Genomic DNA, 17242 nt, shown 5'->3' on the forward strand with positions numbered 1-17242 from the left:
TCCCTCAGTGGCCAGTGTAATTCATATATGAATGAATGCACACAGTGTCGTCTTGCTCCATTCCTCTCAGCAAATGCAGAAATGAGTAATTCTACCCAGAGTGCTTTTCTGCTGTACGCCTTTGCTACACTCTGTTAAGTGCACATACAGTGATATGGCCAGGGCTTTAGTCAGTGGGACTTTGCATGTCCAGTAGTAAACAACTCTTAAGAATTGCATGTAGGCTGCCATAATTGTGCCCACAGACAATTGGTATGGAATTGATGTGGAACATTTTCATACAGGTAGAAACCTTTCTAGTACCACCATCTCTCCCTAAGCTTTGATCCTGATTTCCAGTCTTAGGTGTAGGGTACAGAGGCCATGGCTAGAAGCTATGGCCCAGATGACTAGGTGGTACTGTCCCATAGAAGTGGGAGGGTGACCTGTGTGCTGAGGTGTCTGTTTGCTTGCAGCCCACTTCTGCTTAGCTGCTCTTCAGCAGGCCGGTTCACTCCCTATGGAGAGGAGTCTCTTTCCTTTCCATAGCACTCAGAGGGATCTCAATAAAACATATGTGTTCTTGCCATTTGTTTCAGACTGACCCTCTCTATGTATTGCACATAAATGTGAAAATGCATTTAATCCACCACCCAGGCCCTCATGTTTCTCACAAGTTCCAGATGTATATATAAAGTGTTTGTCAGGTCTTGACCTGACTCCTAGGCCTTACAAGTTTAGTTGCACTGACTAACATCTTTAGAAAAGATTGGCAAGAATGGGATAGAAAGTTTTGCAGATAATCATAAGATCATTAGCATCTGGCACTGAAATAATTCTTTTTGTGTTTCATGTAATGCCATTTCCAAAAGTCATTTTCCCTGCCACAAGGCAGCCTTGCCTGGACTAAAAAGGTTTTTATTCTAAAGATTTTATTCTTGAAAAGCCATTGAGGTGACAAGAAAGAAACCAGAATAGAATTAAACCTTTGTCCTAGATAATCCACAAACTCGGCCCTTGGCACACAGATGATCAAGAGTTAATTGCACTGTGTCAGGTGTCTTACCCTGCCCGTTGTCTGTGAGGTGACAGAGTTCTGGCCAGGGGCACCCGTGCTTGGCATAGAAAGACACAAGTTTTGGGAGTGCCAGTAAAGCACAGTTTGAGTACAAGGTCTTTCTTTTTGCATTCTTTTCTTTATAAGCTATTCACTTCTCCTAAAACATTTAGACAGTTTTAAAGTTTCTTTGAAACGACATATAAAGAAACAAATATATAGTGCAAATTTATTTGAAAATGAAATTTTGCCAAGTAATTTCTTAATACAGCTACTTGAAAAAATGTTCTGTTAGCACATAACCAGTGTTCAGCTCTGAGGTGTTAGGCTTTACTGGAGGGACTGTGGAGCTCTGGGCCCAGGAGGAGACTGTAGCTCATTAGCTCCTTCGTCATGTCTGTCCTTAAGCGTCATGTTGTCCACACTGTAATAATTCACAGACACAGACTAGTCAGTATGCTCATAAAACTTGACTTTAAATCTCTAATAACACAAATATGGTTTTCTTTGAGTAAGACGGGGGTCTGGGTGAAGCCAAGGTGTGCTCCCCTTGTTGGTGAGGATCGTGCTGCATTAACTTTGGGGGAGTTTAGTGGGAAGCATGATGCTGTAGTACTCTTACTCCATATAAATTACTTTTTCCCATTTAAAGATTGAGAACTTAGACCCCCGAGGAATTCAGCTGTCAGCTCTCTTCATGAGCGGAGTAGACATGGCACTGTTTGCCAATGACGCGTGTGGGCAGCCCATACCCTGGGAACACTGTTGTCCTTGGATGTATTTCGATGGGAAGCTCTTCCAGTCCAAACTTCTTAAAGCCAGCCGGGAAAAGACCCCACTCATCGACCTCTGTGATGGTCAGGTATGTTGGGGACAGGGTGACCATCTCTGACTACAGTGGGATGTTGTATATGAGCTAAACCTGCTGTCTAGTTCAGGGCCACTGTTGCTGTGATAAAACACCATGGCCAAAGCAACTGGGAGAGGAGAGGGTTTGTTTGACTTCTGCTTCCTCGTCTTCATTTGTCATTGACATCAGAGCAGGCACCTAGGGGCAGGAGCCAGTGCAGAGGCCCTGGAGGAATGCTGCCTTGTAGTGAATTTTGGAATTTTGGTTTCTTTAAAGAAACTCAGAAATATTACAAGAAAATGTTGTCGTTTTAATCCCAGGAGTGGGATATGGGGCTGCTTCAGACTGTCCACAGCAGCTGACTATGATTTGTCTCATGCTTGTTCTAGCCAGGCCTTGATTTTGTCACCTGCATGTAGTTTCTGCAGTTGTGTGACAGTTGGAATTTCGGGAACTTCTCAGGAGGTATATAGATGCTGGGGCTCTAAGGGCTTGGTGGGTTGGAGGTTGCAGTTTGTTTAGTGTGCACAGAGAAGAAGCAGGAGAATGGGTGTGATGCTGCTGAAGATCAGACCTGCTCCAAGGGACTCCTCCTGTCATCAACAGGGTCTCTTTCCTTCCCCTTCCATTGTTTTTTCTCTTTTATCCAGTGTTGAGGGTTGGAAGTGTGGAGGAGGGCAGAGGACAAAGAGCCCACAAACTAGCCAAAGTCCAGCTGCTCTGCCTGCACCTGCTCAGCTGCTTCCTCAGAGAGGCCAGGGCCACCTGCCCAAGGTGGCTCCACCCAGCATGGCTGGGCCTCCCACATCCATCACTAATTTAAAATTTCCTACAGGCTCATCTACAGCCTGGTCATGTGGAGCCATTTTCTTACCTGAGGTTTCCTCCACTCAGATGACGTCAGCCTGTGCTATGTTGACATAAAACCATCCTGTGCAGCTGCCATCTTCCCGATGGGTGGCATTGAGCCTTACTGCTTAATAGAGTTAGGTCCCAGAAAGCCATTGTGGCTAGGAGTGTGGGGCTAGGGCCGCTGAGGCTCTGCTCACATTTTCAATCGTTCTGTGTGGTTTCTCTTGATAAACATTTCATTTAATATTGTAGCTCAATCATGAGTGTTGTACTCACAGCTTGTAGTACTTCACAGCTTGTTACTCGTTTACAAGCCCCTCAGAATACTTCAGCACTATGGGAAAACCAGGGAAAAGTACAAAGCTAGGCCGGCAGGAAGACCCATTTTCAGTATGAACTGCACTAGGTACCAGTGTTGTCCCATTTGAGCTCAGCTGAGGACAGTTTGTCATGTTCTACACTCTGCTGTATATAGGTCTTAGAGTGACCAGTGAAGTTCTCTTGACTGTTGATTTAGGTGATAAGAATAAATATTAGGAGTAGGTAAGGTGAGCTGGAGAGATGGCTCAGTGGTTAAGAGCACTGACTGCTCTTCCAGAGGTCCTGAGTTCAAATCCCAGCAACCACATGGTGGCTTACAACCATCCGTAATGGGATCTGATGGCCTCTTCTGGTGTGTCTGAAGACAGTGACAGTGTATTTATATATAATAAATAAATAGACTTTAAAAAAAAAAGGAGTAGGTAAGGGACTGGAGAGAGGTTCGACAGTTAAGAGCATATATTGTTCTTGCAGAGGACCTGAGTTCAGTTCCCAGAACCCACAAAAGGCAACTCACAACCACCAGCTCAGGGGGCTGAGGTAGGCTTGGCGCTGCCCACTTCACAGCCACTTTGTACATATGTATACATGCAGATACACAACTAAACATAAAGTAAATATTAAAATAACTAGGAGACCGTGCAGATGGAGACTTTGCACAGCAGTGGTTCCATTTTGTTAGTGGCTATTTAAACTTGTTAAAACACATGGGTGATGTTTTTACCTGTCTGTCCCTTGACCAGGCTGAGCAGGCTGCCAAGGTTGAAAAGATGCGCCAGAGTATCCTGGAGGGGCTCAACTTCTCCCGGCAAAACCACCCACTCCCCTTCCCACCACCTCCTGCTCTGCCCTTCTACCCAGCTTCTGTATATCCTCGGCACTTTGGGCCGGTCCCACCCTCACAGGGCAGGGGCAGGGGCTTTGCAGGTGAGTCATATTTTAGAAATCTTTCAAGTGAGGCCGAGCTTGTGGTCCTAGTAGCACCATGGCTTGCTATGTGGAGATGTGCAATAGTAGGTTTTAGGAAGCGGTGTGATGGCAGTGATTCCTCCCAAGTAGGGATGAAAGACTAAGATCCTGAAGGAGACGGTGAGAAAGAACAGTCACCTTAATCCCAGTTACTTTTCATACGTGTGGGAAAGTAAATCCCTCTGCCTCAGAGAGCTCTCTTCTCGTACCACATCTCCAGCGTGCTCAGGAGGCCACAGCCAGTGCCCTGTTAAATGACTGCTGAGGGAGGCTGGTCTGTAGTGCTGGCCTCTGGGAATGATGGGCGGATATTGAGATAGCAAGAGGGTCTGGGAGACTTCTTCCTAGAAGCTGACAAAGATGGAGATGTTCTGCGTGCATGAGAGGTCCCTCTGAGACTCACCTCTTATGCTTTTCCTGTTTTTCTCCTCTCTGGATACAGGAGTCTGTGGCTTTGGAGGCCATTATGGGGAAACTGTAGCAACAGGCCCTTACCGTGCCTTCCGGGTGACAGCAGCATCGGGACACTGTGGAGCCTTCTCAGGCAGTGACAGCAACAGGACTAGCAAGTCCCAGGGCGGTAATTATTACCACACCCACACCCATACTCTTCCAAACTTCTGCTGACAGCATTTCTTCTGCTCCAGCTTCTAGCCCCTTCCCTCCATGGCCGTTCTTTCAAGCCTCCTCTAACGCAGTGACTTTTCTCTTGGGTCCCTTACTGCCCTTAGGTCTGTGCCGTGGCCTGATCATAGCTGTCCTGTCTTCTCCTTCCAGTCTAGGCCACTGAGAGTCCCCCTAGAAGACAACTTGTCTTTGCAACAGTGTGATGTGGCCAACACCTCCCCCTAGGCTGGGCTGCCAACTTTGCATAGTGGTGTATGTCATGAAGCTGTCTTGGTAAAGGTGCTCGTGTAGAACCTGTAAGCAGGTGCAGAATTTCTATCACAGAAAAGCCTCTGATAGTTTGTTTTTAAAGGAAATTCTAGTGTAAGGTAGTTTACTGTAAATATTCCTTACATCTCTCTTCACCTGTATTTATCTTGTAAAGAGGAAGGAAGAGTTTTGAAAATAGTTTATTACAATTCCACTGTCATTTGAAGCCATCAAGGCATTTCACAGGCTTGGGCTGATGCGTTCTGAGTTCCTTTCAGGATAGGCATTCTTTTCCGGATGGTGGCATTTGTCATCTCAGTCACCTGGCACCACAGTGGCCTGAAGAGCCATGGTGTATGGAAAGACGCAGCTGAGGATCAGCTGTCTGCAGCCCCAGGAGCCCCATCTCCTGTTCTCACCCTTCCAAGGGCTTCTCTACCTTGTGGCTGGCTGTTCCTGTAACTCCACCATGGCATGTTTCGGCTCCCTGTGGAGTCAGACTCTGATGCTGCCTGTCCTGTGGGTGGGAAAGGCAAGGAGCAGGAAGCACAGGAGCTTCACTTGCCCCTGAGCTGTCCAGTGCACACCTGTGCAGTGCAGTGCACACCTAGAGCACATCGGCTAGGGACCAGAAGTACAGTGGATGCAGGGTGTTCAAGACAGGAAGTCAATGTGAATTCTCATTTTTACTAGGGTGTGGTAGTGAACACCTTTATCTCAGTCCTTAGAAGGCAGGGGCAGGCCCTAAATGGGATTTCTCCATCAAATCCCTCCCCTCAGGGCTCAGAGAACCCTGCAGAAGAGGAGGCAAAAGAGTGTAAAAGCCAGAGGGGATGGAGGACGCCAAGAAAACAAGGCACTCTAAATCAACATGATCAAAGCTCATGTGAACTCAGAGGCTGAGGCAGCATGCACAGGGTCTGCACAGGTCTGGGTCTTGAGTAAATACTATGCTTCCGGATTATTGTTTTTGTGGGCTTCCTGAGTGTGTGAATGAATGGTCTCTGTGTGCCTTTTCTTTGGCTCCTCTCCTTCTGTCTGTTTTGTCCAATTCCAACGTGCTAGTTTTCGTTTTACCTTATTATATTTTCTTATTATCCTTAGAAGCCTGTTGGTTTTCTAATGATACAGCAAGGGAGGGGAGGAACTGGCAGAAGCAAAGGGTGGGAAAACTATAATCAGGATATATTATGTGAGGGGGAAACCTATTTTTAATAAAAAGGGGAAAAGTTTAAAAAACAAAAAAGGATACAGGAGAATTACTTCAAGTTAAAGGCTAGCCAGTAAACATAGCAAGTTTCAGGTCAGCCAGTGCTACATGGTGAAATTGTGTCCCAAAACACCAATTATTTATTGATTTTAATTATCTACAAAATAATATTAGCATAAAATAAACGTATTAAAACATCTTTTCTGGCCAAGTGTGGTGGCACACTCCCTTAATCCTAGCACTCTGAAGGCAGAGGCAGGTTTTAGCACAGCCCGGTCTCCATAGCTAGCTCCTGACCAGCTAAGACCTTGTCTTAGAAACACAGGCCTCTCCAAAGAGGGTGAGGCTGACACACTCTGGGTGACTTTGTAGTCATACCTGTTTCGAGTGTGTCAACAGCTGAGTAGGGTTGGTTAGAGGCACATGTCTTAACACCAGGATTATAGGGAGCTTGTGGTAATCTCAGGAATAAGATGTTCAAGCTCATTTTATTTTAACCGTTTTCCTATGACGTAACAGATGAAGTAATTTCGTAGGTCAGAGAACAAGAGCAGTCAGCCGGTCGGTAATTAGAGGTTGGTGAATGCAGTATATTTAACTTTGTGCTTCAGGAAGCTCCAGTTTAGCAATGTGGTAACCATGGAGCTGTGTGTAGTCTACCTGTAACTCCCCAGCACACAGAAGCAAGAGGTCAAGAGTTCACAGCTGGCCTGGATTGCACACTGAGACCTTGTTTTCAGAATTCATGATGTGTGCATATAGTCCAGTGGAAAAGCACTTGCCTAGCCTGTGCATGACCCTGGGTCCCATTTCTACTGTGAGAGTGAGAGAGGAAGGAGTACGTAGACTCATTGATTAGTCTCTCTGATGTTTCGCTAATGACACAGATATGGACGTGTTTACCTAGAGAAAAGCATACTGAGGTTGCCCAGTCCATCTGGTGGTGTAGAAGGCCACCAGCTAGCTGCACATGTTTGAATTCTAAACAGGAGTTCACTGTAGCAGTTGGACCCTAACACACTGGCAGATCCTTCTGTTTTGGTTTGGTTTGGTTTTTAAACCTTTATTTTGCACATGAACAGCTGCAGGATAGTTGTGGAGGTCAGAGGACAGCTTGCAGGAGTTGGTTCTCTCCTACAAACATGTGGGACTTGGTGATAGAACACAGGTTCTGTCAGCATTGATGGTGAGCACCATTAATGAATGGACGAACCATTACTCAAGCCTCACTCTAAATTTACACAGTCTCCCTCTAGTCCAGTCTGGCCTCAAATCCACAATCCTCCTGCCCCGGTTTCCCAAGTGTTTTGATCACAGATGTTTACTAGCATACTTCTCTCTTATAGGTACTTAACTACAGATTAACGTTTCACGGGGTAGGGCCAGGCCTGTCTTTAATCCCAGCACGTGGGAAGCAGAGGCAGGAGTATCTCTGTGAGCTCTGTGCTGCTGGCCTAGCCGGCCTGCAGAGCTCCAGGAAAGCCAGGTCTACATCGGAAAGACCTGCTTTCAAAACAACACCAGTGATAATCATAATAATGAATTGCATGGAGTGCGCAGAGAGTCTTCTGTAATAGGTCTTCACAAGGCAGGGTAAATGGCTTCTTACTACATAGGAACCAGCAGTAGGAGTTGCTTTGCTTGTTTTTCCTTTTGCTGGTCCCAATGTGTTTGTAAAGATCTTGTCTTCTCATGGTTTTGTTTGTTTTTTTGTACAGGAGTCCAGCCTATTCCTTCTCAGGGAGGGAAGCTAGAAATAGCTGGCACGGTGGTCGGCCACTGGGCTGGGAGCAGGCGGGGCCGTGGGGGCCGAGGGCCCTTCCCTCTGCAGGTGGTGTCTGTGGGAGGACCAGCAAGAGGGTAAGCTCTGGGCCGGGCTGGGTGCTGTGCTTGGTGTAAGTGCAGAAAGCAGCCTTTGACTGTTCCTCCTCCTGGGCAGGGGCTCTTCTCACGCCACTGCTAAGTTTCTCTTTCACATCATTGTTAGTGTTGCATAGAATTCTCTTATATATCACTATATAATTGTTTGATTCATCATTGTTAAATAATTAACCATGCGTTATTCAGTTAATGAACTGTCTTTTAAAAATGTTCCAAGTGTTAGTTTTGAAGTCAAATGCCTTGGGTGTCCATACTTAGCACTTGATGTGTCACATGACTTGAGAGTAGTTTAAACATCATCTTTGATAGACTTAAATCTGTTTGCTCTTCTTTTCCTGTATTGACCCAGGCGTCCAAGGGGTGTTATTTCCACTCCTGTGATTAGAACATTTGGAAGAGGTGGAAGGTACTACGGCAGAGGCTATAAAAGCCAGGGAGCAATTCAGGTAATGTCCCCATGGTGTTCCTCTGTCACTCCTGTCCTGTCTCTCTTCTAGGAGTGTCCTTGCATGTGTTCAGACTATAGGGCAGTGAGTTTGTTTGGTAATTGTCAGGCCTCTGACTTGATACTTAAATCATTTCCCTGTGCTCAGGAACTCCATTGGGTGACACCTGTGTGTTTGACTTCTTGTTTAAGCCAAGTGAGGGCAGACTGGCCTGGCCATGTCTTCCAAGACAGCCACTGCTTTAGTGGGAAATAGTTGGGTTTGGTTTGGTTTGGTTTGGTTTGGTTTGGTTTGGTTTTTTTGGTTTTTGTTTTTTTGAGTCAAGGTCTTGCTATGTAACCCTGGCTGGCCTGGAACTTGCTGTATAGACCAGGCTGACCTCAGACTCACAGAGATGCCTTTATACACATAAAATTATGTGTATAGATATTTTGCCTGCATGTGTGTCTGGGCACCAGGTGCCTCAGAGAGGTGTTGGTTTTCTTGGGACTAGAGTTATAGAAGCTTTGAGTCTCCATGCAGGCGCTGGGAATTCAACCTCAACCCTGATCTTCGTGAAGGGCCCCTAGTACTCTCAACCACAGAGCCCCTTTTCCAGCCCCACTCTGAATATTTCATGTATACCTGTTGTGCATGTGCTTTTCTTTGATCTCTTAGATCCTATGTCCTTTTCCTTGGGTGAACTGCTTGTAGCCTTCTTATGGACACCTGTACCTTGTACATGCCTTGTGGAGAGACAGTGTACTGACACTCACTGCCCCAGTGAAATACTTGTTGAATTCCAGTGGATAGGCATTTGACTAAGAGCTCTATTGTGGTATTTAAATTGACCTTTGTCCATCTTGGAGAATTTTGCTTCTGGAGGGTTGGTTAAATGAACACATCCCATATTTAGACAGTGCTTTTTTTTTTTTTTTTTTAAACAGATTTCACACACAGGTTCAGTACCTGCTCACAGTGCTGTAACTAGCCTCCTGTGCCGAGAATAGCTGCAGGAACATTTTCACACCACCTTCATTTTCATTTTAAGCATTAGCTGTATTTCATCCATATCTGGGCAGGGAGCCATGATCCACTATACTTTGCCATTGTACCCCAGTTGTCTTGCTGCTATAAATACCTTCTTGACCCATGTACCCTCCAGGCTCTCGACCTTTGTTCTGGTCTCTGAAGTCCCCTTCTCAGTGGGTTCTGGAAGAATGACCCCTCAGGAAGGACTGATGGAAACTGTTCAATGTAAAGACCGTGTCCTACTCAGGACACTGGCTTGCAGGCTTTTTCCACAGTTCTCTTGCTTTACTGAACTTTCTTCATACATAAAGCTTTGCTGTCAAAGAGCTACCTAATCTCCTTCCCATTGAACTCACCTGTGTGCTTGTCCAAGGCGCCCAGATTGGTTTGCTTTTCCATGAACACTTGGTGCCTTTCCTAGAAGCCCCTGGCACTGCTGCTCTGATTGCCACATTCAGTGAGCCCAGACCTTTCCCTTCAGGAGCTTGTCTACAGAAGCATGGTGCTGCTTGCCAACTGCCCACTCTGACTCTTCCCTGCCTACCTTCCTCTCTCCTATTTTGATTTACAACTCAGGCTACAGTTTACCTCTAGGGTTCTTTTCTTTCTTTCTTTCTGTTTTTTTTTGTTTTTTTTTGTTTTTTTTTTTTTTGGTTCTTTTTTTCGGAGCTGGGGACCGAACCCAGGGCCTTGCGCTCTACCACTGAGCTAAATCCCCAACCCCTCTGTTTTTTGTTTTTGTGTTGTGTTTTTGTATTATGAGACAGCTTCAGTATACAGCCCTGTATGGAGCTTGCTGTGCAGGCCTCAGATTCCTGTCGACTCCCTGTCTCTGTCTTCTCCTGAAGACTGGGATTGGCGTTAAGGCCTCAGTGCCACTGTGTCACACTCCCCTGTTTATTTCTGTTTGTCATTATATGTGAGTGATATGATGACCATGCATGTGCATCCATGGACCCCACTGGCCACGTACCTCTAAAAGCTGAACTTTGGCATCAGTTCTCTTCCTTTGACCTTTATGTGCAATCCAGGGACTGAACTCAGAATGGCAATGAACCCTAGTTGTTTTTTTGGTTTATGTTTTTTTTTTTTGTTTTTTTTTTTGGTTCTTTTTTTTCGGAGCTGGGGACTGAACCCAGGGCCTTGCGCTTCCTAGGTAAGCGCTCTACCACTGAGCTAAATCCCCAGCCCCTTGGTTTATGTTTTTTAAGACAGGATCTTTTTACATAGCCTTGGGTATCTTAGAATTCATTTTGCAGACCAGGCTGGCCTCGAATTCACAGAGATTGCCACTCCCTGCGCTGGGATTAAAGGTGTAGACCACCATGCCAGTTGCTTTGTTCTTTAAAAGACTAAATTTTGGGCAGCTTTGGACTCACAGCACTAAGAAAGGTAGATTTCCTTACAGTACTTCATTCCCTTTGTGCCTTCGGCCATCTACCCTGTCTCCTGTCAAAGTGACCCATTTGTTACAGTTGGTACCCGTCCAGGACACACGGAGTCTCCCCACTCATAGCATGCTTCAGCTGCCACTCTAGGGGTCACACTCCCCAGGTTCAGGCAGCCCTGTGCAGACCAGGTCTGCACTTCCGTCCTTGTACCCCCAAGTGTCACCACCCTAAAGGTTTTCTGCTCCACCCTGCTTCTCTGAGCGCCCTGGCAGCTGCTGAGTATTTTACTGTCTCCCAGGTTTTGCCTTTTCCAGGTTAAATAGGTAGAATTACACGTATTTATTACCTTTTCAGACTTTTTAAAAATGATCTTTTAAATGTTTATGAGAATTGATTGGGTTGGGGATTTAGCTCAGTGGTAGAGCACTTGCCTAGCAAGCTCAAGGCCTTGGGTTCGGTCCCCAGCTCTGAAAAAAAGAATAGAGAGAATTGATTGATGTTTTGCCTGCATGCATGTCCCCTAAACTAGAGCTATAAACTGTGAGCTCTCATGTGAGTGCTGGGAATTGAACCTGGGTCCTCTGGAAAAGTACCCAATTCTCTTACCACTCAGCCATCTCTCCAGCCCCTCAGACTGATCTTCCTTAACTTTGCAATACATGGTGTAAATTCCTCCCTGACATCTTGCTGGGGTTAGGCATATAGTGGCAAGGCCCTAGGTTTGGTTCCAAGCACCAGAATTAAACAACAAACACTGAGTGTAGGCTTTTGTAGTTTCCCAAATTCTCATCTCTGTGGTCTCTGGCAAAGATCTAGCTCAGTGCTGAGTGTCTTAACTGCCTTCCTTCATGGCAGCACTATTTTATTTTCTTCTTATTGGTGAGTGACCATTGCTGTCCCTCTTAACCTGCTGTTAACCATTCTAATAGTTTGATAGTGAAAACATGTGTGTCCCTGGTGACCTAATGTTTAACACATCTTGTCTTGGTGTATAATGGCTGTTTCACTTCTGTGTTGTTTTGATGAATTGTCTGTCATGGCTTTTTAGTTTGTTCTCAAGCTTGAGAAGCTTACCTCACTCCCAGAAGACCCTCCCCATTCCAGGACCCTTCCTCAGCTCCCATTTCCCATGCAGTCTCTTTTGTCTTAAGGGACTTTTATAGATGTCGGTTGTCATAACATGATGACCATTTTATTGGTTTCAGGGGTAAGGGCACTCACAGCTGAAAAGTGCCAGACCACAGTGTCTGTCACCGGTCAGGGTAGAGGCGTCACCACCTCAGAGAGCCTTGTTGTTGGGAAGTGTATGGATGTGTCAGGCTCAAGGTCCATTTTTCCTAAGGGAATTAGTTGTCAACCTGCTTAGGGGAACAGAGGATCCAGAGGAGGATCTGCCCACAACCCTTGTGCTGCCGCTTTGTGTTGGTGTTGCCCGACTGTGACTTGGTTTACCCTGTAAAGATTGGGGGGGGGGGTGTTTTGGAGAGTATGAGGACAGTCTCTTTTATTTCAGAGGAGACTCACTAAAAGGTGCTCGCTTGTAACTGTAGTGACTAGACACTACGTAAAGGGTTAGACAGAGCACTCCAGGTGGGACTTTGTCATTTCAAAATGAGCACTTCGAGCAGTGGTGTTGAGAGAAGGAGCCACAGAAGAAATTAGCCTAGGCAGAAGTTTCACCAGCTGAAGGCAAGCAGAGAGCCTAGCCTCTTGAGTTTTTTCTTTTGAATTCTTTGGCTGAGGCATTATAGCTATTCTGTGTCCCTGTCCGTCCATGTTGTCCCCTGTCCAGGCCCCACGTCTTCCATGCCTGAGGCTCTTATCACTCTCCTTCTCAACAGGGCAGACCTCCTTATGCTGCTTCAGCAGAAGAAGTGGCCAAAGAACTGAAATCGAAATCTGGGGAATCCAAGTCCTCTGCTGTGTCCTCAGAAGGGTCCCTGGCTGAAAACGGAGTGATGGCCGAGGAGAAGCCAGTGCCCCAACTTAATGGGAGCACGGCTGACACCAGGGCCCCCAGCCACTCTGAAAGTGCCTTGAACAATGACTCTAAAACGTGCAATACAAATCCTCACTTAAATGCACTAAGTACAGACAGCGCCTGCCGCAGGGAGGCTGCTCTGGAGGCAGCTGTCTTAAATAAAGAAGAGTGAACTTATTTTTATAGAGGGTGAAGGATGCTGGAAGGGTAAGGATTCAGGAATATCTGGAGAGAAAGAGAGCCTGCAGTTATGTACATTTTGTCCTTTCCGTAAGAGAAAATGAGGACTGTGGAAATTCAGATCCCTCTTTGATATCAGAGATTTAAACAACACATTCTTTTTTTAGTTTTAACCAGTTGTAGTCAAAATGCTACAATAAAACAAAACGAGAGAGAGAAAATGAAGAGCATTTGACTCCCGCACTTAAAAATGAAGCACACAAAGTTTAAACTGGTTACGACGACAAAAGCCTACAGTTGTGTTTCTTGAACTATAAAGAAAACAAATTTTGGCAGTGTTTAAGTATATATAGCTTAAAATATAATTTTTAGCATTTGGCACCATATGTATGCCATTATATTTGATTTTGCATTACTGTTTCACAATGAAGCTTTGTTTTAAGGCTTTGATTTATGATTATGAAAGAAATAAGGCACAACCACAGTTTTTCTTTCTTACTTAAATTTCATCACTGTTGATGTGGTTCTTTTGTGTTAAAAAAGTGCAACTATCGAAACTAAAAAAAATTATAGAGTAAACTGCTGTTGTGCTGATTTTGAATACACAGTACATCATACATACTTTACAAGCAAGTTCAATGGAGATAAAGTTGAAATCATAGAAGATGCAAATGACCTTTCAAAGTCAACACAATGTGTTCTGAAACCTCGTGACTAATACCATGCACCTGTGATCAGTGAGCTACGTGGTTTTGAATCGGACGTAGACCATTAGTGCTACTACTTGAGCTAAACTTCTGCATGGTTCATAATTTTTAAAGTGTGTAGTTAATATTATGCATGTTATTGTCTTTTCTTCCATTCTTACCAGTACGTGCCCATTTGCAAAACGAAATGCTAATAATCAGTAATAGTCCTATGAGGATGTTAACTCTGTTTAGTCATTGACTGATCTTGCTCTAACCCCAAAACTTTGTGATTATTGACCTCTGTTGCATTTATTCTAAACCCCCCAAAATGACCTAGCCGTTTGGAGTATCAACATTACCCTGGTGTACTCACTGCTGTTGCAGGATTGTTCTCTGTTGCTGTTTATGCCTTCATATTCATATTAGCCAAATATGAAATTCTGTAAAGAAGAACCCCCTATGATCTTAAAAAACAAACACCCCTCCCCTTCTGTAGCAGGAAACAAATTGCTTGTTCTTGAGAAGTTCCCATCAGGAATTTAGTAGAAGCAGGTATACTTCTATCATTTTGATGTTTTGTTACTGTTTCCAAACAATGTACTTTGAATCAGAATCACTTCTTACGTTTCATATACTTCCGATGCTCTTCATCACATTAGTGATCAGAAATGAGGTGTAACTCCCCAACCCCTGCCCGCGAGAGCTAAGTAGGATCTTACTGTAAGTTGAAGGGACTTCCGCCCTAACTCATGGATTGTGAAGAATGAACTGCTGTTGGGTCTGATTGACTGTTGATGGATTGTGGTGTGGCGTATCCAGAGGCTATTGAATGCAACTTACAATGCTTAATAAAAATCTTTATTCTTTTAGTATAAAGTATGGTGTGGCTTTTAAATTTACTTGTAAAAGTATGAATTTTACAGAGGTTTAATTTAAATTGAGGTAGCTCATGAAGAGCTCCGTAAGACAACAAAAAGTTTAGAAATACTGAGCCCTGTCAAAGTAATTTTAGAGGAACATTAGTGGTTAATATGAAAATTATGCTGAGCACAGCTTTTGAGTTCCGCTACAAACATTCTCTGGCCAATCAGGTTGCAAAGTCCAAAGGAACTTTTATAAAGGTCTAACGGAAAAATCTTCGTTTTTAAATGTAGATTTTCAATTGTAGCTGCCCTTTATGCTGTCTTGTTACTGACTTTCCCCGCGGCCTGACCCAAGTGTGCCCAGCAAAGCCGCCAAAAAGCTACTGGAGCGCCTGCTCCGAGCTGAGGACGCTCGCTTTACGGACGGGGCGGGGGCGATTGTGCAGCAGATGCGCGCGCATCTCGGGGCGGAGCCGAGCCATGCCCAAAGCCGCCGCGGCGCCAGGGCGGAAACGCGTGACAAGGTCTAAGACTGCGCCTGCTCGGTGGGTCAGGCTGGCTGCTAAAAGAGCCGCGTTTGGAACCTTGCGCGGGGTGGCTCTTGCGGCCTCCGTAGGCCCCACGAATAATCGGAGGTTCAGCCACGGGGCGCCTGACCCACCAGCGTGAGTCTCCTGTATTGTGCCTTCCAAATTACGGAGGAGATAACCCCTTGTCCGATTCTATTAACTTGGTCTCCAGGGTCTCAGTGAGGGTGAACCTTGGTAGCCAGGCCTGTATCATTTTACAGAAACACGGTCACAGGGAAGACTGTGTCCACTCTGGATCCCAAAAGAATGGCCCAGCAACCGGAGCACAGAGAACTTTTATTCTGAAAATACCGTCGCCCATGGCACCCCCACAGAGTCTCCTAGCGTTAACAGCCACAAACCTCACTATTCTGAATCCTCTACCCACCTCAACTTGGGGACAGCAAACTGAACAGAAGGGCATTCTGGCTTAGAGTGAGGGGCGGCTAGTTTTAGCCCCAAACAAAACAAAAACACTAAGGGATCTCAGGGATGACCCTGGGCCGCATATGCACACCCCCAGCGCTTGCATATCACTTGGATTAGATTCATTCTGGGCCTAAGAGACCTCTTGGCTCCAAGGTATGCCTCCACCTTACATAAGGATGGGAAGTTTAGGCTTGAACAGGAAGGAGAGGGTTCTGGAGGCACCAGGTATGTGGAACTGGAACCTCATCTTGCCAGAGACAGGTTCACTGTCTTTCCACACCACTGGAGTTGAAGGGGATCATTGGGAGGCCAGTGACAAGATGCTCAGGGATTTTGGCCATATGTGGCACTGGCCAGAACTCAGGGCCAAACTCAGAACTTAAGGCCTTGTACACACCCAAGATGAACTCAACCTGGTGGGGTTCCTGGTCAGATGGTACACAGTGGTAGGTCTGATGCTCTTGGTAGTTTGTTTTTTGTTGTTGGGGATTTTTTGCTTTTGTTTTTTTCTGGGGGGGGGGTGTTGTTTTACCTTTTAAAAAGGAACTTTTATGATTTTTTTTTTTTTTTTTTTGCTGTAACTCTGCCATCTGTTGTGAACGTGAACATAAGGGCAGGAGGTGGAGTGAGGGGTGCACATGCCACTCCGTAAGTGAGTCCTGTGATCGCATCTTAGTCCTGGTGGTAGTGGCCCTTAGAGCACAGGAGCTGTTTCTATGAACAGGCCCCGTCGCCTGGCAAGGCATGTGCACTGGCCTTTTGACAGGCCTGAATTTCCAGGGAGGATACGCATTTGATGGATATGGTTAATGTAGCTCCATTCTCCATTTTCTGTCTGACAGAGAATGTTGAGTGATCTATACCTTCATCCATACATCACTTACATGGACCAAAGAGATAGAGTTGGCCTATGCCACCCTTCTTCCTGCAGGGCAAGCACAGTGACCAGCTGTGAATGTGCTGGTTTACAGTTCTCCTCAAGCCTATCCTATTCCGGGTTATCTTGGAAACACGCTTTCTGCTGTCTGCTCAGCACTTCATGGGGTGGACAGGGAAAGGGTCTTTTTGTCATGCGTCTGTTGCTGGTGGGTTTGCCAGCTCTGCCTGTATCCTCCACACCCGGTTTGCTGCGTGGCTGGGTACTGCTCAAGCATTTTCCAAAGAACCACGTTAGGGTACTCAGGCTCCTATTATCACCCTGTGAGCTCTTTCAGGAACCTATGGCTGTGACTCAGGCTGAAGTGACCTGGAAGCCCTCAGGTGAGGTCATGTGGAAGTGTTTTGTAAAGATGTAGCAACCTACATTAGGGTCTGAACCAAGCTCCTCTCTTTCCAAACTCACTGGGCCAAGACACGACTCCTAGGATCTCAGAATGTGACCTTATTTGGAAACAAGGCTTCTGCAGATGCAGTTAGCTAAGGAGTTAGGACAAGGTCATGTTGGAGTAGGATAGACCCTTATCCAGTATAAGTATTCTTATAAAAGGGGAACTTGGGCACAGAAGCACAGAGCCAAGGCCATGGGCAGACTGGAGTGACACTGTCCTAGGCCAGAAAGCTACGAGAAGGTGGACAGGGTCCAGACACAGATGCTTCTGGTACCTCTGAAGGACTATAGTCCCGTAGACCTTTTATCTTTTGGCTTCCAGAATCAGGAATAAAAGCCTGTTATCCGGGGCTCCCGGTCT

General features: G+C 45.7%; 1 protein-coding gene across 1 annotated transcript in view; it reads left to right on the forward strand.

Moving 5' to 3' along the window:
* Nucleotides 1–14572, forward strand: part of Fam120a (family with sequence similarity 120 member A) — an 83588-nt gene extending 69016 nt beyond the window's left edge. Inside the window, 6 exon segments of the mRNA NM_001191816.3 lie at nucleotides 1689–1898; nucleotides 3803–3986; nucleotides 4471–4608; nucleotides 7833–7974; nucleotides 8345–8441; nucleotides 12685–14572. Of these exon segments, the coding sequence (NP_001178745.3) occupies nucleotides 1689–1898; nucleotides 3803–3986; nucleotides 4471–4608; nucleotides 7833–7974; nucleotides 8345–8441; nucleotides 12685–12996 (1083 nt within the window). The 3' untranslated portion in view covers nucleotides 12997–14572.
* Nucleotides 14573–17242: the final 2670 nt, after the last annotated feature.

This window comes from Rattus norvegicus, chromosome 17 (assembly GCF_021556685.1).
Source record: "Rattus norvegicus strain SHRSP/BbbUtx chromosome 17, alternate assembly SHRSP_T2T, whole genome shotgun sequence".
NCBI lineage: Eukaryota > Metazoa > Chordata > Mammalia > Rodentia > Muridae > Rattus > Rattus norvegicus.